The sequence below is a fragment of the Carassius carassius genome, chromosome 19 (genome assembly GCF_963082965.1).
Source record: "Carassius carassius chromosome 19, fCarCar2.1, whole genome shotgun sequence".
Classification (NCBI taxonomy): Eukaryota; Metazoa; Chordata; class Actinopteri; order Cypriniformes; family Cyprinidae; genus Carassius; species Carassius carassius.
Window position 1 is genome coordinate 3224535 of NC_081773.1, and position 20317 is coordinate 3244851.

General features: G+C 41.5%; 1 protein-coding gene across 1 annotated transcript in view; it reads right to left on the reverse strand.

Moving 5' to 3' along the window:
• Positions 1–1543: 1543 nt before the first annotated feature.
• The window catches only part of LOC132094884 (dual 3',5'-cyclic-AMP and -GMP phosphodiesterase 11A-like), a 103985-nt gene continuing 85211 nt past the window's right edge, over positions 1544–20317 (reverse strand). Inside the window, exons 13-20 of the mRNA XM_059499533.1 lie at positions 16248–16357; positions 16026–16116; positions 14161–14261; positions 13814–13891; positions 13667–13730; positions 13318–13392; positions 12238–12321; positions 1544–2620 (exon numbers count right to left, since the gene is read on the reverse strand). Of these exons, the coding sequence (XP_059355516.1) occupies positions 2468–2620; positions 12238–12321; positions 13318–13392; positions 13667–13730; positions 13814–13891; positions 14161–14261; positions 16026–16116; positions 16248–16357 (756 nt within the window). The 3' untranslated portion in view covers positions 1544–2467. The remainder of the gene's footprint in view (positions 2621–12237; positions 12322–13317; positions 13393–13666; positions 13731–13813; positions 13892–14160; positions 14262–16025; positions 16117–16247; positions 16358–20317) is intronic.

The following is a 20317-nucleotide window of genomic DNA, read 5'->3' on the forward strand; positions in this document are numbered from 1 at the left end:
GTGGAAAAAGGTGGCTGACAAAAACAGTCTGAAGTTAGACAGACATTAGCAGACATTTACCTCCACATTTCCTACACTACTTTTATGAGACAATCTGTGGAGGAGAGTAATGCACTTCTGTAGTAGTTGAAAACATGACCTAATTATTCAAACTATTTAGTAATTATTTAAAGCATGCAGAAGGTGTGTAGTACTTCTGTGTAAACCTGCCAGGCGTTCGGTGTGGGTCTGAGGTAATGCATACACCACGACTTTATCCCAAATCACACACTCTAAGTACTTTTTCTGAATTTTGACATACTACACTTTCCACACTCAGGTTTTTGGCCTACTATATAGTAGGGAAGTATGTGACTGTGGGTGCTGCTTCATATGGTTAAAACAAGAAAGGCATGTAAGGCCTGTTTCACTCCAGCCTATGAGGCCGTTCACACATAACATGTCTTAGGGTCTAAAAACACTAAAGAAATGGTTTTAAAAGGCTTTTGAGATGTAGACAGCAGAATAGAATATCAGGCATCTTTTGTAAAGAAACCGGTTGTGATAATTGCTTGAAAAAATTTAATATCCTCACACAGCCACTATCAGTGCTTCCTCTGCTGTGTTGCCATCACAGAAAATCATCTTCCATGCCTGATTGATACTGTAAACTAAAGCTTGCAATGCTCGCCCCGCCTACGGGGCCTTCTGATTGGCCCACTGTTTTGGAAATGACATTGATGGGCGGTGCTGCATGTAAAAGTAGATTTTTTTTTACTTGACATGGCATCTCCAAAACATGATGCTCATGTACGAAACACTGCAAAAGTGTGAGACGCGAGTGCAACGGTCATACACAGCCACCTAGTGGGTTTATATAGAAAAACAATGGGAAAATAGCACACTGGAATGGAAAAGTGCATTTTGTGTGAAGTTAAGTTTTGTTTTTTCAAAATAAAAGTTTCAAAGCTGCATCTCTGAATTTCTGAGTTACTACATCAAGTATTTTCTTTAATAATTTATGAAATGTCACAGTCACAATCATCATGAAATGTAATTTACATGAGGAGCGGCATCACATTTATAGCCAAAAAGTAAGTAATAAGTAACTACTATAGTACGATGCATTGTTGGAGAAACAAATTATTCTTGACTGTTTTCCGAAAAAGTAGGACCTTTGTTCCACATCCCTCATTTGGACAATTTTGGTTAATGACGTTAAGAAGGTGGAGTGAAAAAAGTTGTTTGCGAATGTTTGTTGGAATATAGATTTGGGAAACACCAAACTGTTGAATTATGTTGGTAACAATAGAACTTAAAAGCATTGTTGGTTAACTATGATTTTGGGAAACGCACCAGAGTACAAATCTTCAGGATTTCTCTTTTTTTTTTTTTGCATCATACATACTAGGGGTGTGCGATAATAAAAAAAGAAAAGAAAAGAAAAAAAACGACTAATTACACTATATTTTGTTACTTTGGAAAATATACTTTAAATATATACTTAAAATTGGTGGTAAATCACCTCAGTCATTGAATCATGCATTCAACCGATTCATTCAAAAGGCTGATCAGTTCAGTGACGAAACACCTTACTAGCTTATTGTTTATTGGACACGTTTATTGTTAGGTTTTTGCAATATACTTGATAATGTCAAATCACGTATCGATTAAAAAAATTATGATATTATCGTAGAAAATATAGATCGCACACCCCATACTTGAAACAATAAAAGTGTGAATAAATGATGCCAGAATTGTAATTTTTCATCATGGGCGCTGGAGTAAAAACACGTTGCTTACGTCGAGATATGAAACCGGCCCCAGACATGAGGGAAAATCCATGATGGTATGCAGTGTGAACTAGAGAGAAGAGTGATGTCAAGGATGGGCTGCATGCATTATCATAGGGTTTTACCAAGGCACAGAGTACAGCGCTGGAGTGGGTTTGCATTGCAAGCATTGCAAAGAGCCCCGCGGCTCCACAAACCCCTGATCCTGGAATAAACACATCAGATAAAACAACAGAGACAAACCCTGCAGCATTCACTTCCTCACATTACATACAGAACCACGCTCCAGTGCTCAGGACATGTCTACATTCAACAAGATCAAAGCTACAAAGGGAAAAATACACTATCATACCTTTCAAAAAGCGGCAATCCTTCTTAAACAGTCCCTGCTGAAAGAGTCTTTATGTTAGCATGCTAGCCCTAAATTAGCTAATTCAGCCAATTAGCTTCTGGGCGTAAACACATCCCTAAGGTTCTCCGTTGCTAGCTAAACGTGCAGTCTTTGCACTATGGAGAAGAATGCAAACTCGTTCACGGTTGCCTGAAGTGCTCGCAGACAGAGTAAATGCCCGATAGAGGGCGCTAATGAGGTAAAGTCTGCTGGTCTGAAGCATGCAGCAGAGGTCAAAACTCCTTCCATCTGCATTGCTGTGGGTCTGAGAGAAGCATGTGGAGAAACCTGGCAGGTTTCTCTCTCAGCTGCAGCTGGATGCAGTGGTGTCTGCGTTACGTGGACTGCTGCTTTCCTGGCTGCTCTGGTGTCTGTGGTGAAGCTCTTCCCATTTGGCACGATTGGCCTTTATCAAGTCAACCATCGGCTGTAGTTTGGGGTTTAATTTGGCAAATGTCTGCAGAGAAAGAAAGAAAGAGCTGATTTATGTAGTAACTGTGGTATGGCAGTGGTAGACACATTAACAACAAAAGACGGAAACATTTTCTCCAACCTTTTAAAAGTTGATATGTCTATTCATTTTAATGCACAAACAAAAGTAAAAAAAAAAAAAGATTTGTGATGAACTGTAATAAAATGTACTCATAAAAAAACTACTTGCAGATAAAATATTAATGAAATATAACACCACTTAACATCACACTTTAATTTCTTAACTTGCACTTTTAAAAAGTCCACTCTGTAATGTCAAATTTAAAGTACATTTGAAATAATCTTTTGTTGTTCTTTACAGAAATACACTTGTTTTGTTGTTTTGACTAACATACTAAAGCACATATAAAGCACTTGATTATAATTATTAACTGTAGTGTGTTATTCAAAATTGCATGGAAAGATAATATACTCTATTTAAATGCACATTACAAATATATGCCTTGTGAGTTTTAAAAGAAATGGCATTAAGTATATTTTAGCTTTACCATAAATGCATGTCAGTACATTCACTTTAACCATATACAGTATAAAAGACAATAGAAGAAATTATGAGTTGACATATAAGTCTGCAAGTAAACAAATGAGTCAAAAACCCTCTAAAGTTCAGCTAACTGCATTTTATATAAATTTAAACGAATACATTTTCTGCAATTTAACATGCAATTAAATGTCTGAAGATATTACTGTGCTTTCAGTTTTCAGTTTGGATATTCTTTTCAAGTGCATTATTATTATTATTATTTTTATAATCAGTATGGTTTTAAAGCAACTATGAACAAGTATATTCAAAACCCTCTTATTAAGGTTAGGGATTTTTACTAGAATGTGAAGAAGAAAAAAAGGTGACTGTATTCATTAGAAATTAACATTCAAACAGGACGGACAGATTCTTGTGATTCTCATGTCACTGTTCAGGAACATCACACATTTTTAGTTCAGTCTAAAGCATTAAAGTGAGGAATGACTGCACATGAATAAATTAGCTGTTGTTTGAGTTGCTCAGTGATAAACTGTCATAATTCTGCCATGTGCTGGAAAAACACTCCGCCAATTATCGTTCAATATTTGATACTGGATTTTTGATGCTGCTCTGCTGCACTTCATTACACACCTGTTTCTTGTTGCCATGACCTTCCTTCATCCCTTACAAAAAAGATGTTTATTCAAAAGTGCTATTACGGTAGTATACTTCTTTTAAACTAAAAATAGGAAAGTCTGCTTTTAGTTTACTTTTTATGTACTTCTCAATGACATTTAAGTATACTTGACTTATACTTAGTGTACAAAAAATTGAATTATATTTGAACTATACTTGTGCTCCTAGAATCTGTTTTCATTATTATGCCGTAGAGGGCGCTAGTACACAACTTCACTGAATTTCCAAAAAAAACACAAGTGAAGAAGAAAAAGAAACAACAGATACTAACACATGTAACACGATCATCTGACATGAAACAGCATCAAAACTGTAATGTTATGGAATAAAATGTTGACCGATGAGGAGGTAATAATTACAGTCAAGCTTTGGGGTGTTGATCGACTCCATCTACATTTTGATTATCATTCTGAATCCAATTCATAGTCTTTTTTCAGCTTTTGTTCAAAATGTTATTTCTTTATTTTTTATGAAACACATTAAAGTGTTTAAAAAGAATGCATGAAGCTGGAATAAAATGTTTTTGTTAACAAGCAGATACCCTGTTCTTTCTATGGATGTTTTGTATGTTCAGATATTCATGTAACAAAATATATACACATTAAACCTTAATAGGGACATAGTAGTATACTTAAAATATGATGTAAAGTTCACGTAAAGAAAACTGCTGAGTGTCTCAATTAAAAGTAAATTTACTCCATCTCAAACTGTGTGTAACCTCCTTTATTTTCTACACTTCCATCCCTTCTCTTATCGCTCTATCTACCTTCTTTCAAACCCAGAGCTCCCTCTAGAGGCTAACTCAGAACAACACATATCCCTCTCTCTTAAGAACAAATATACTATAGGGACAAAGTCACAGTGCAATTAGTTAACAATTAATGTACAAGTTACTATTGTACATTTTTTCTTTCTTTGCAACCTTTCAATCCCAACATTGATTTGCAAACAACCCTTTATGAACGAATATTGGTACAGTAATGCAATTTCCAAACACTTGGTATAAGCATCACATAACAGTGCTGAAACACAATAATCACAATATAGCAAGAACATTCTTTTCCTTATACTGTGTAGACACCTATTGTGTACTAGTAATGCATTAAGCACATTTCTGCTCCGAACAGGACGTGTAACTACTACAGGTTGTTCACCCCCTGCTGGATTAGTATCCCCAGAGTCAAACAATGGCAGTTCACTGTACTCGTCTGCTCTGCATTGAGTAAGTGCAGGTGCCAGGTGGGATGCATTCCAGCATCGTCCATCTGATAACTTGTATGTGTACAACCCTTTCTTACCCACAACCTTTACGGGTTTTCCAAATTTAGACTGGGTCTTTGGCACAATTCCGAGTTTCTTTACACGGACATATGATCCACACTGAAATGAAACATGCTTTGTGCCGGATTTTCTTTCTGTACTGTTTCATTTTTTTCTGTTTATTTCTTACATGTGAGGCAAGCTGGTGAGGTGTTGACCTTTTGCCTGCAGGTGGCAAGCAAAGACCTGAGACGGTAAGTTTGGTTAACATTGCTCTCCCATGAAAAAGTTCAGTTGGTGTGCTCTGTGTTGTAGCATGTGGCGTTGCACGGTATGCCTGCAGAAAGTCTTTGGTGAACTCCTTTCACCCTCTTCCTTCCAGCGAAGCAGTTTGTAAACGATCATTTAAGCTCTTGGGTGATACATAGATGATGTCCTGTGTAAGATTCCTCTGTTTTGCAAGAACAACCTGAAGTCGTGTGAACTGTACTCCATTATCAGAAATCAGCTCTTTCGGATTCCCTTCCCTGCTAAACACTGTAGACAAAAACTGTATCACGGCCTGGGTGGTAGGATGTGAGACAAATGCTATCTCAGGCTACTTACTGTAATAGTCCACCAAAGTGACCGGAAAAAAACGATCAATCAGCAGGTTCTGCATCAAAAGGACCCATGATGCCTATGGCCACTTTCTCCCAGGCGTCAGTAGGATAAGGTACAGGTTGGAGTGGAGTGGTATGTATAACAGCTGATTTGTCATGTAACTGACAATTGACACAAGCTTTGACAACTGTTTCTACTTGTTTGTCCATGCCAGGCCACCAGTAGAGCTCTCTCAGCCTCTTTTTTGTCCTCACAATGCCCTGATGTGTATCATGTGAGAATGCAATGAACTTGGGCTAGAGACCTTCTGGAACCAGAAGGAGTGTGGTTCCCCGCACCACACAACCATCCTGAAGTGAAAGTTTATGGCGCACTTGAAAATACGTCTTTAAAGCATGATCCAGTGCCTTTGCACACTTTGGCCATTTTGAGGTGAGCATTCTGTGTAGCTTAGCTTGGATAGGACAAGAATCACATGCTGCTTTGAACTCAGAGCTGGTTATTGCAGTGAGCGTAGACGTGAGAGCTATGACTTCTAAATCATGTTCCAAACTAGGTTCAGTGCTAGGGAGTGGTAAGCGAGATAGACAGTCTGCAGTCATGTTCTCGGCTTATACTGAATAACATAGGTAAATGCCATCAGCCTAGCTGACCATCTTGCTATGCGCATACCTGCTCTTCCTTGACCCTTGGATGACAGAAGGGTGGTCAGTGGGCTGTGATCTGTACGCAGTGTGAAGTGTCGTCCCCACAAGTAGGTCCTCCATAGCTCTGTGGCCCAAACACATGCTAGTGCCTCCTTTTCTACCGTGGAGTACTTCCGTTTTTTATATGGTAAGGGTGCGTGAAGCAAAAGCCACTGTTCTCTCCGTGTTGTCTGAATGTATCTGGGTAAGAACACCTCCTATCCCGTAGTCTGAAGCATCTGTGGTGACTATAGTAGGTAGTTCTGGATTGAAAAGCGCAAGGGCAGCACTATGCACAATCATTCTCTTAACAGTCTCAAAGCTCTCCTGAGCTGATGAATTTATAATACCATGACGTGAGACCCAGAAATGAACGAAGGCTAACCCCATCAGCAGGGGTGGTGCATCGGACACTGCAGAGACATGGGAAGCATCAGGCTGTAATCCCTTCTCAGACAGGGTGTGACCCAGGAATGACAGTTCTGCTTTTCTGAAGTGGCACTTTGCCATGTTAAATTTGAGGCCTGCTTTATCAATTCGCTGCAGCACAGTTTGTAGATTTTCATCATGTTCCTTAAGCATTGCTCCTGCGACCATGATGTCATCCAAGTAACAATGAGCTCCAGATTGACCTTTAAGGATTTCAGACATCATCCTCTGGAAGCCCCTTGGAGCTGAGGCCAGTCCATATGGAACCCTTTTGAAACAAAATAGCCCATCATGCGTGATAAACGCTGTAAGGTTTTGACTGTTCTCATGCAACATTACCTGGTGATATGCATTTTGGAGGTCTAATGTGGAAAACACTGTTGTTCCACACAGGTTTGCAAACATCTCCTCCATATGTGGAAGAGGAAAGCTCTCTACTACCACTGCCTTGTTAGGCTCGCGTAAGTCAACACAGAGCCGAATCCACCCATCTTTTTTTCTAGAGACAACTATTGGGGAGACCCACTCAGATGCATCCACAGGCTCGATCACATCCTGTTGTACAAGCTTCTGTAATTCCTTGGACACCTCGTTGCGAATTGAGAAAGGCAACCGCCTCAGTTTCTGCTGCACAGGCTGAATACCAGGCCGAATGTGAACATGGTGCACATATCCCCTTGCACATCCCAGCCTGTTTTCTGACTTTGCATCTATAGCTAAGGCAGTATGTGTGCACTGGTCCGTACTGACCTGACCATCACAGAGTTGTAAGCACAGTCCAGTAAAAAGGTCTCTGCCTAGCACAGCTGATCCCTTTTGAACAATGTCTGTGGTACTGCAATGGCCTCCATACGAGATGCTGGCTGGCAGGCATCCTTTCACTTCAATTGCATCGCCCCCAAAACTAACTAGACTGAGTTTCGGTGGTGAAAGGGGTGCTTGACTGAAAGATCCAGTGTAAATGGACATTGGTAATATGGACACTGCCGATCAAGTGTCCACCATTAACTGAATGTTCCGTGTTTGTCTTGTGCTTGCACATAATTTTGCCACAGTCCCGAGCAGAATGTTCAATATTTAACACAGTCACTTCAGGTACTGTAATTTCACTCACCCGTTTGTTTCCGCGACATATCTTTGCAAAATGTCCTATTTTGTTACAGTTCGTGCACACCGCATTCTTTGCTGGGCATCCGGGGAAAATTAGCTAGTGCTGCTCAGATCTGCAATGGTAGCAAGTACGTGCACGGTTTAATTTCGGCGGTCCCCGCAAGGCGTTGATTTTACTTTTGCTCCATCAAACCGTGTTATGTTGTTGAACTACTTGTAACTGTTGGATGACGCGATCATTGCTTTTGCCTCCGCTGTAGCAGTTTCTTAAGGTCGAGTGGCACTTCCAGCAACAGCCTTTCTCTAATGTGAGATGAATTAGTCTTTTCGACCAGCTGATCACGTATCATCTCGTCCTCGATCGTGCCGAATTCGCAGGTGGCAGCCAGTTCACATAGTGCATCGACATACTTTTCTGTAGTCTCGCCCACGCGTTGGCTACGTTGGCAGAAGCGGTAACGTTCAGCAACCACATTAACTTTAGGGACAAAAAACTCCCTTATTGCACTCAAAGCAGAATGTAGAAAAGCCTTTTCCTTTTACCACTAGAGGGTGCATATGTTCCATTTTACCATAGACAGTAAAAGAAATGGACACAGCGACCCCAATGGAACTCAATTGAGACAAGTGAAGCCCATTTTTAGTGATTTTTAGCACTTCCGTTTCTAATGCGCAGACTCAAACTAAGCTTGATGACGTCAGCAACCTGTCTGACAGATGTAAATCTTCTAGTAGCTGTGCGTGCAAACTGCCATCGTTAATCTTGCAGAGACGGCGAGCTTGAGCGGGGAGTTCTTTGGCGTGAGTGAGCAGGAGTAAGTATTCTGATTAATTATTTTGTATAGTATTTTAAAATGTAACGCCAGGGCTTGTATCTATGGGCTCCTCTCTTGACGTCTCCCCGAATTGCCTGCGAGCTTCTCCTCCTGTCTGTACGGTAATTTCTCTACTGTGCGACAGAGAGTCAAGTGGTTATGACGCAATCGTTAGCCTATTTTTACAAAAACTGTTTCTACGGGGCCATAATGTAACATAGAAGGTAATGGAGCCCTTTATACATTGTCGTGTATCTTTAGAAATAAATAATGGACAAATGGAGTCTTTAAACGCCTCAGATGTAAAGTTATTCGCTGTCAAAGTGACGCCAAAATGAATGGGAGTCAATGGGATGCTAACGCAAGTGAAGTTCTGCTACAAGATGGCGGTATGCGGCCGACTTCAACTTCCGGTCGACTTCCTTCACGCTTGCATTTTAATGATACCTATACACGGATACCTTCCCTTTAAGACACTGAGCATATACACCCCAAGTGCTGGGTCACGGTGAGCAATCGAACTTTAAAGTTGTGTGCGTTCATGCAGAAAAGTAAGTTTATTTTGCATTCTCTAGCGGAAACATGAATGTTAATCATGTTGATGTTATTGTGTTGATGATACACTAATCTTGTAAGCGTATATTTGCACAATATTGGGTTATTTGTTAGTCTGTGTTGGGAAGCTAAAATGCTAGTATCACAGACACATGCTACAATGTGTTGTTGTTATTTTTACGTATAAATCTTGATCTGTTAGCTATTTTGAGATCGTTTTGATTTGCTGTGCTATCATGGTTGTGAATTTGTCAGCAAATTTAAGACCATTGATGATTGTTTATCTATCTGTTCAGAATGGAAATGTTTAGCATTTTAAGTAAGTTAATGGAAAGACTGTAATATTCTTTATAACTAATTTCCACAATTTCTTTATTTCAGACCACACATACACGCACATACAGACTCCAATGCCTTTGCCTGTATACCTTAATGCTCACCAACGTGGATTGTAAAAACCCAACTCATTAAAGCTTTCTTGGATGTTACTCTCTGAGCCCTTTACTCTCTAACCGGAGTCACCAGTTTTCCAAGGTCTATCAGAACAATCCAGAGGTTCCACCTCTACACAGAAACATACGTATCGTCTCCCTGATCACTCATGGTCAGTGTTTAGAACAATCTTTGACCCTAGGCTCCGAGGCAGTGTATTAGAAGAGCGCGCTTCCTAGCATTAGGCAGCTCCTCACCCAGGGCCAGCAAAAAATTGTTGAAAGTTTTGATCCACGCTTTGAACGGAATGGGTGGTTCACCCGGTGTTTGCAGGAACGGGGCAGGTTGGCTCAGAGTCAAAGCCATCCTCATCGCCAATATGTTGAGTGTCTCAATTAAAAGTAAATGCACTCCGTCTCGAACTGTGTGTAACCTCCTTTATTTTCCACACTTTCATCCCTTCTTCTCTTATCGCTCTCTCTACCTTCTTTCAAACCGAGAGCTCCCTCTAGAGGCTAACTCAGAACACCACAAAAACATATGAGTATACTTGCAGTATAAAACTACTAAACTAGTAGTTTAGTGAGACTATACTTCAAAGTGTACAAAATATTTAGTAAAATATCAGTATACATATAAGTTAACTTTTAGTATAATTGCAGTACAAACTACAAACACAGAAGTAAACTAGTTGAGTAAGTCTGCTACTGTTATACTTTAAGTACACTTAAAAGTATACTTTCATATACTAGAAAGTGGGCCAATTTAGTCCCAAGTAGTAGTGAAACAGTACACTTACAAGAACACTGATATTTTTATACTTGCTACATGAAGTATACTTAAAAATGTACCTGAACTTTACTTAAGTATACTTAATAAAATAAACTTGAAGTATACTACACACTGTTCTGCCTCAGTGGTCCATCAGCACTCGTAACGTCCAAATCATTGAGAGGTTCATCAAGAAGGGAGTTTCAGGCAAGACAAGAGCGAATTAACTAAGATGCAAGTAGCTTGACATTTAATATTTGACTGTTTTACGATACAAATGATAACCAGTGACAGTAATGCCCAGTGCTGCAAACTGCTAATTTAGAAGTTTTGAATTGAAAATATGATATAATTTAATTATAATTTAATTGAACATGATGAGACAAGAAACATTTTGTGCTTTTGACATATTAGTCATACAAATAAGAGTAAATGTGTGCATATTTGAAATTATTTTTCCAAATAAAGAATCCTGAATGACAGAATTTTTTTTTTACTGTTATTATTTATTTTATTTTTGCATCTCTTTTAATCCTTTAAATAAAAAGATCATCCCCATCTAATTACCAAGACATGGTTATGACCTTAAGCCTGACAGAGCAATAGTGAAGAAGTTTAAAATGAGAGAGAGAGAGAGGGGGGGGGGGGTCAAGGCAAAAACACTCCCACACATTTCCTGCTTTCCCGCAGAGTGTGTGACTGGTAGGATTCTTTAAACACACACACACACACACACACACACACACACACACACACACACACACACACACTCACTCACACACTCAGGATGGCAAAAACTATGAAGAAATCCGCTTTCAGCTTTCCATTGAATTCATACATGCAGGTAATTTTAAACCAAGCTCTCAAAACCTGCTTGAAATAAAAAATGAATAATAAAAGAGAATTTCTTCTCTTCAGACGTATAATCAGTGGTAATGTATTTAGTTTGCTAAGGCGAGCAACACTGTTACTGCTGCTCAGTGATGTGACCAAATCCACACGCTCATATGTAGAGAGCAGAACATCACAGAGACACTGGTGTGGACAAGTACCCTAGCAACCACCTGCTGTAGCAAACCAATGGCATAGCAACCAGCCAGAATACCCTAGCAACTGCATTACACAACACCACACAATGCAACACCCTGACCTTCCAGCAGAGGTCAATTCTCTTCAGAAACTACAGATCTGGTGTTCATTAACAACAATATGAAGCGTTCTCATCTCTGCCTTTCTTCGAGGATGACAGCTAATAGAGGAATTAGAGCATACTGAGCGTGCATGACGTCAAATTATGCCTGTCTCTGAAATCTGGCCAGCTAGACTGATATTTCTGTGCATACAGGCAGAAGAATGAGAGAGAGGGAATGTCTGAGGGAACTGTGTGAGTATCTCTTAACCCCGTATCCTACTGTATCATACACACATTACACACAGGCCTTCAAATCAGTCTACTGTACTACTTGCCTTCTGTCGTCTGACTGATAGTTCAGACTTGTTTAGCAAGTGAGAGGCTCTTTTGTTTAATTGTAATAATATTCTCCTCCAGGTTGTGGTTAATGTGTATTTTTTCTGTGAAATCGTCATATATCTCTGAAAATGTCTTTTAGCAATTTCATTTGGTGTTTCTAGTGTGGTAAAAAGGGCAATTCAAGCTTTAAGTAATATGTATAAAGTTTTTTTATGGATTGGGTAACATCCCTCTTTGACTGTTCTCTGTGTAAGATTTTAGTCAAATTATTATGTATTGATGATGCATTACCTCGTACAGCGGTGCACAGATTCCATCAATCCACTCCAGCTGTAGACCTGGTAGCTCATCTTTGCGGTTTCGGTCAAAAATTGCCTATCACACACACACAAATACAAACTATAGTTTAGTGTCACACCTGTGCAATAATCATGCTGTCTAATCAGCATCCTGATATGCCACACCTGTGAGGTGGATGTATTATCTCGGCAAAGGAGTGCTCACGAACACAGATTCAGACAGATTTGTGAACAATATTTGAGAGGATTAGGCCTTTTTTTGTACATAGAAAAAGTCTCAGATCTTTGAGTTCAGCTCATGAAAAATGGGGGCAAAAACAAAAGTGTTGCATTTATAATTTGTTCAGTGTATACAGAGATATAAAAGTGCAAAACAGAGAGAGACACAGACCCTCTTGAATTAACCCTTTTCATGTGTTTTTCTTTATTTTGTTCACCCATGTCCACCTACAGATGTAATTCGATGGTCATAGTTTGTTGTCTGATTAATATTTGGCTTCAAAGCTATTAATTTAATTAACTTGTCTGTTGTGGCTGATAATGCCTGTGCTCTTTTATTTCTCTTCACAGATCTGTATGTGTGTGTGTGTGTGTGTATGTGTGGCAGCGCGGGCTGCAGCACAGAGATAGAGGGTCCGTGTTTGAATATATCATGCTAACACCCACACACTCTGAGAAAAAGACTTTTAACCTTAGGCGAGCGTCTCTACAGAGAGCTTCAAAGCTGTGGCATCCTGAGACTTCCTAATGTATAATAATACCTTCTGCCTCACAATCCAGGCCAATGGGAAATATACTGGGAAAAGAGCTAGCTATTTCCCTTTTAAAACTGGATGAATGTGTGCACACTTCAGTTTCATGCAATAGTAATATAACTGGATCATGTCAGAGCAAACCAATTGTAAAGTTCTGTCAAAATCTGTCATGGCCATGTAAAGACGGAATACACTTTTGCATAAATGTAGGCATTTTACAACTTAAAACACATTTTTGTTCTAACAAAAATGCATTCCTTCTATAAAGAGGCAGGTGATCCTGATGTGATCATGTAATGTTCAAGTGTTAACCTCACCGAGGGAGTCAGTTTCAGTTCTGATCGCTCTCTGTCTCCCTGCTCGAAAAACTCACTCGTCACCAGCTCTGCGACCTGTTAGAAAGACACACGTTAACACGCGAGGGTCAGTAGTCTTATTCATGTTTTATTTTGTATTTTTAGTTTTCATTGTAATTTTCACATAATTGCATGTGGTTTTGTCATTTTTATTCTTTTTAATTTGAGTAATTTTAGTATTTTAACTTGAAACTGTAACATGTTCAAAGTTTAACATCTTTTATTTCACTTCAGCTTTTCCCTTTCTTCGAATCCCAGTGATATTAATTTGCGTACTCATCTGTGGTGTATTGTGGGTAAGAGCATCTACCTTGCATGATATCTCCCAGGGTTTTGTGACAGCACCCAGATCACACGCTGTCATCAACATCGACCTGAGAGATGTTCAGAAACAATTTCCAATCAGAAATGTGAAAGTATTTGGTGTGTTTGTGCAGCATGTTCACATGTAACTGACCTGCACATGTCTCTGTGTTCCTTCACGTTCCAGTTGTATTCTCCTTTATTCACCAGCTCAAAGAAGGAGTTCCTGTTCCTGTGGATGAAAACTCAGTGAGCACTGTGCAGTTCACAGAGCAGCCACACGTTAGCAGTACAGGGTCACATCTCACATCTGCCTCCAACATCAGTGTGAAGCAGGGCTACATTCACACATGTGCACGATTCATTATTACTGCCTAAGAACACTACAAACAATACTTACAAAGCTCATTTGTGTACGTCTTGGTAATATACAGTTGGCATATTCCTAGTGAACTAACATGGTGTGGCAGAGACAGAAGTGTGTGTTATTTCAGTACTCACTGGAAGTAGAGTGTCAGGTCTGTGGCCAGGATGGATTGTTTCAGGAGCTGCATGAGTTCTCCATACTCGTGTGACGACAGATTAGAGAAGATATTGTGACCCTAGAGACAAAGAAAAAATGACAACTGTTAAACAGAAATATTTTCATTAATTTAGGTGTCATTAAATATGGTTCTGCCCTGCAAAGAGTCCACTCTGAAGATGTTTGAGAACATATATCTGCACTGATGGTGTGCCCATGTATTTTTATCTTACAGATACAGGTACTTTTCAGGATGAATTTCCATATAAAGTGGGTTTGTGTATGAATATATAACCATTACTTTACATGTAACTCTGAATTCAGGCCACCCACACATGCTTACATCAGAGCGCCTGATTAAAAAAAAATGATATTTAAACACACACACACACAAACAAAAAAATGTGTGTGTGAAGTTTAAACATTAAGTCCTTGTGCTGCCTTAAGAAAAGCAAAGACATTTCTTTAAAAGACACACATACACACGCTTCCATTTACTCATGTTTGACATATATTTGACATATTTTTCACTTTAACTGAATTATTTCCAGCAATTTAGCATCATTTAAGCTTGTTCAAAGGATTTCACTCTAGTAAACGTCTGCTTTTCAGTAACTGCAATCTAACAGATTAAAGAGCAGAGCAACCGTTCCCATTTCATTAAGGACCAACTTAATTAATACTTGTCTGTCTGCTGGTCGGTGAACACGTTCGTTCTCTGAGTAAATGATGAACGAAGCTCATTTGTATGCAAATGACAGTGACACAGATAAACACGCTGTATCTGTAGAAAGCAATTATTCACAGTCAACATCTGTCAGTTACCACCGGGTGTGATTTATTCACCTCTCTCTCTCTCTCGCTCGCTCGCTCTCATTTCCCCCTTGTTATCTCATTTACTGTGGCCACGAGGATCTCTTGTATGGCATTGGTTTAAGTGTAGCTGAGTATATGAAGTGAAAGTGTAAAAGTCTTCCCAATACAAGCATTCATTTATACCTATTTTATTTCTGATTTCTATGATGTGCTCACTTCATTGTTCTTATTGGGGTTTAAACTCGAAATAGAAATTGATCATAAATGCTAAATTCCCTGCAATGCACTTTCTTGTAAACTGTATTGTGGTTGTAGAATGAAAATGATTGTAAACTAAGTCTGTTTGTATAATTTAGCTGATTTGAGCTGTTTTATTACGTTATACTGATTTGTATTATGGCTTAAGTTAAAGAATCTTATAGATTGTAAATTTTTTCGCAGGATTGTAGTTGGAGTTCAACAATAGAAGTGATGATAGATTGATGTATGGCCTATTTTGTCAATTATAACTCATTGTAAACTGTTGGTACTACAGTATTTCTTGTAAATAATTTGTATTATGGAATTTTTAGCAAGCCCTTCAGGTGAACTGATTTGTATAATAGTTCTAATAAAATATAAAGTTCTAATAAAAGGTTCTCATTTATTTGTAACTTATACTGTAGTTCAAATAATTAATTGTTAACTGAAACCAAAATTAAGGCCAACTTTTCTTCTCAATTGTAACATACATCAAGAAAAAAAAGTGCTGGACATGACTGATTTTTGTCCATGAGAATTAATTGGATTGTTGTTGTTGGGTTTTATATATATATATATATATATATATATATATATATATATATATATATATACTGTACACACACACACACACTTGTTTATGCTACATTTTACACAGAGATAGTAAACCCTTATATTTTTTGCAAACAGGTTTTCTGTAAGGGGTGGGTTTAAGATTAGGGGATAGAAAATATAGTTTGGTCAGTATAAAAGTCATAGAAATCAATGGAAAGCCCGGCCAGTTGACCTCACTCTGCAGGATCATAACAGCATGGTTGAAATGATGGTGCTCTAGAGTGGCTGATGTCCCATAAAGAAGAGAGAGAGCTGATCCCGTCCTGAGAAAAACACAAATGTCATTCAGTTCATGTGCAAAGAGAAGACACCCAGCATTCAGCTTCATTAAACGCTGTAAGCTTCAAAAGACGCCAGACGTGAATCTTGTATTGCACTAGCGGTTGAGTCTCACTTGGCCTGGAAAGCGTTGTTGGTTCCTCTGTGGTCCAGATCATGGCAGATGCAGCCCACTATCAGAGCCAGAATCTCCATCTCAGTCAGAGTCTCCTGGAAGCCGGCCGTCTGCAAATGAACACACATCAACATAAATGTCACCTCTGTGATAAATGTACAAAAACAGAGGCAGAGGAATACACACACACATAATAATAATAATAATAATAATAATAATAATAATAATAATAACAATAATAGTATCAATGTCTGAGAAACTGCTTTGAAGTTTTGTGTGGTTTTTTAATAGTATGCTACACTACAATCTACAAACAAAAAGTGACCAACAGCAATTAACAATTTAAGAGGAATATTGTTTTAATTGAACCAATTAATAATCAGATGGGGTTTTCAATATCAACTTTTACTGATAATGTGACGAGCAAATTAAAATAAAGCCTTTATTTACCTTCATACCAGAACAAGCGCTCTGGAATAGCCTGCATTCATTTGATTTAAAAATACAGTAAAAACAGTTAATGTTGAGAAATATTACTACATTTTAAAGATCTATTTTGTATTTTTATATACAGTCAGGTCCATATATATTTGGACACAGGCACAATTTGTATTATTTAAGCTGCTGACCAAAACATATTCAAGTTCATATTTTTGCATAAGCTATGCTTAGTTCCTCTTCAGGAACTCGAGCTGCGTCGAGGACGTTTGGGGAACGTGTCCAGCATGACGTCTCTGAATAATGTGTATAATCAGTCCAAAGGAAGGGCGTGACGTCATAGGCGGGTGACGTCAGAGACCAGGAAGCATAAAGCATGAGCGGCAAAGCCGGAAGTCAGCCTTGTGTCTTCAGCAAGCGCTCTGTGTGTGTGTCAGTCACTATCTGTTTGTGAGTCTTATTTAGTGTCGTTTGTCCACTGATAAACTCCATTGTCAAAGCTTCAATCAAGAGAAGTTTTGGGCGAGAGCAGGCAGCGTTCAGGCTGTGTGTTTTCCCTGCCAAAAAAAAAAAGGTAGGGACACACGCAGCTCGTGTGTTGTCTACTTGAGAGTGAAGCGCGCAGTGTCAGCTCTCGAGGGAGTTGACGGCTGCGATGCGAGCCATTGCTTCACTCTCAGAAGGCTCTCTTTGAGGAGAGAGCTTTCACTGGCATTTCTCGCGGTGCCAGCCCCGCTTTTGTCGAGGAAAAAACGGAGCGGTGGTTGTGCTCGCGGGATTCGCTTTCGGATCTGCTGGAAGGAATGTAAGACGGGTCTTTTCAAGTCCCTATCTTCTTTCTTAGCCACCAGATCCGGCGCCCGCTCTCGGGGGTTCGGAAGCCCGCGTTTGCGGTACTTTCTCCCCGATGAGAGGGCGCGACGCACTGCCTGTCTTTCTCAGAGGAGATTGATATGGAAAGGCGTCGATGAGCTCGCCAGTTGTTCAAGCACCAGTCACACAAGCACCAGTTACACACGCATATTATGCCTAATATTATAATAAGCAGCATTAATGAGGAGTGGAGCTCGCGCAGTCGGCTCTCGGGGGGCTGATTGTGCTTTTCTCGCTGTTAAGCGCTCCGCTCTCGCCGGGCACGCTCCGAGGAGTGTGTCCGTGCATGCGATCTTGCAGTTGCGGTCGCTCTGGGGCTGATGCACGGCGGCGACCGCGATGGCGGGAATCGCACATGATCTGGTGAACGAGTTGGAGACGGCTCGTCCTATCCCCACCCGTGTTTACTAGATCTAGAGCTCGTTCTCGAGGCTTGGAAAACCAGCGAGGCTTGGAAACCAGTCTGCGGTTTTTCGCCCTCTGAGACAGCTCGCTGCTGCTGCATGCTCTCTCATCGGGCACGCTATGAGGAGTGTATCCGTGCATGCGATCTTGCGGCTGGGGTCGCGCTGGGGCTGATGCACGGCGGCGACCGCGATAGCGGGAATCGCACATGATCTGGCGAACGGGTTGGAGACGGCTCATCCTCTCTCCACCCGTGTTCACTAGATCTAGAGCTCGGTCTCGAGGCTTGAAAACCCGTGCTGTGGTTTCTTCGTCCTCGGAGGCAGAGCTCGCTGCAGCATTCGTCTTTCTCTGAGGAGATTGATGCTGTCTGTGTGACTGAGTAGCATATATATATATATAAAAAATAGAACATGCACGCTGCCGAGGCAACGCGTGTATTACATTGTTTCATCTTTATGTACACCAGACAGTGTTGACTCGTCTGGTTGTTGACTACTATATATTAATATTTATCTGACTATGTGAAGTTAGATGTGCAGGGGCTCTAGGGATGTAATTTCTTATGTGAGAACACGTGTGTACCGCTCTTCCTCTGAGGAGGTTGAGGCGGTCAGGGGCTGCTGGGCGGAGCAGTCCCAACCATGTTCCAGCCCCTCATGCCGGGGGTGTCACTTTTGTACTCCGCAGACGCTAGAGTCAGAGTGGCGCTCCCAGGCCGAAGGCTTCTAGTGGAAAGCAGTTCTACGGACCGTTGTTTTCGCTGGATAGCCTTCATCATAATGTCCTGAAGCGTAAGGCCTAGGACGTTTTGAGGGCCAGCTCCCTCTGGGGAAGAGTGGTGTACACCGCATTACACGGTGCCCGTCTCTCCTCGGTGCCCTCAGGAGATCGAGCTGCCAACCCTGCCGGTGTTCCAGGGCGCAGCGGTCTCCAGCGAGCGCTTCTCTCAGTTACCGCCCGGAAACGTAGCGGTGCTGAGAGGCTCGCTACCTCTACGGAGGTATCTAGAGCAGCTAGTATGGTCGTCCCCTGCTGGTCCGCCGCTTCAGGACACCGAGCTAGTGACTCTAGGCACACCAGAGGACAGTCTCGCGAGACTGGTTCCCTTAGGAGGTCACATGGCAGTGTGGGAGCCCCTGCCAAGTGTACTTCACGGGGTCCTGCCCCGAGCAGGCTCTGGTCTAGTCTTCCTAGCAGACGACGTGGGTCTGAGGCATGTCGTTTTTAGGAGACTTCAGCTACGAGAGTCCTGAGGCTGCGGCTCAGGACCTCGGAGGGCAGGCCCCTCTGGGGAAGAGCGGTATACACCACGGTATACAGGCACGTATGTCACCTGCTCGGATCGAGTCGATCCTCACTGCAGTCGCGAGAGTGAGAGAAGGCCGGTCACTCACTGTCAAGCAGTCACGGAGATTGCTGGGTCTGATGGCAGCTGCGTCCAACGTGAATACTATCAACCACTAAGGAGGTTTGCACTCACGCCATTTATACAAATAGCGTACCAGATCCTTGTGTGGGCCTAGGACGAATTCCTCTCACTCAGAGCAGTCCACATTCCTGGGCATCTTAATATGGGAGCAGACATCCTGTTGAAGCAGGGGCCAAGGCCCGGGGAATGGCGGTTTCACACCAAGGTGATGAAGCAGAGTTGGAGAGTTGGGCCAGACTCGGGTGGATCTGTTTGCGACTCGAGACACATCGCACTGTCCCCTCTGGCTTCCTCTGACTCATCCAGCTCCACTGGGGCTGGACGCCATGGTACAGACATGGCCGAGGCTTCATCTGTACATTTTTCCCCCGATTGCTCTGCTCTCGGGAGTTCTGGAGAGAGTGCGCCGGGACGGAGTCCGGCTGCTGTTAGTAGCCCCGTTCTGGACACTCCATGGGAGGTTCCCGTCAGGAGAGATCTCCTCTCGCAGGCGGAGGGTGCGCCCCCGCATGGAGCTTAGAGGCTGTAGGTGCTGTCTCTGAGGAGGCACAGCTCTTAGCTTCCGGTCTCTCAACCAAGGTTGTAAGACCGTTCTCCAATCCAGAGCTCCCTCATTGAGGAAACTGTATGCCTTGAAGTGGAAGCTTTTCACTTCTTGCTGCGGAGACCGCCAGCTCGACCCAGTTAATTGCCCGTATGGTACAGTGCTGGAATTCCTGCAGGCTCTCCGCAGGGTTGACCCACTCCACCATGAAGGTCCATGTGGCGGCCATGGTGGCCTACCGCGCCCCTCTCGGTGGCCAGTCAGTGGGCAGAAACCCTCTGCTTACATGTTTCCTCCATGGTGCGCTGAGGCCTCCGGCCAGTAGAAGCTTATGCTAAGCGGTGATCAGGATGTTATCCTAAGCCTCGAGTCCTCTGA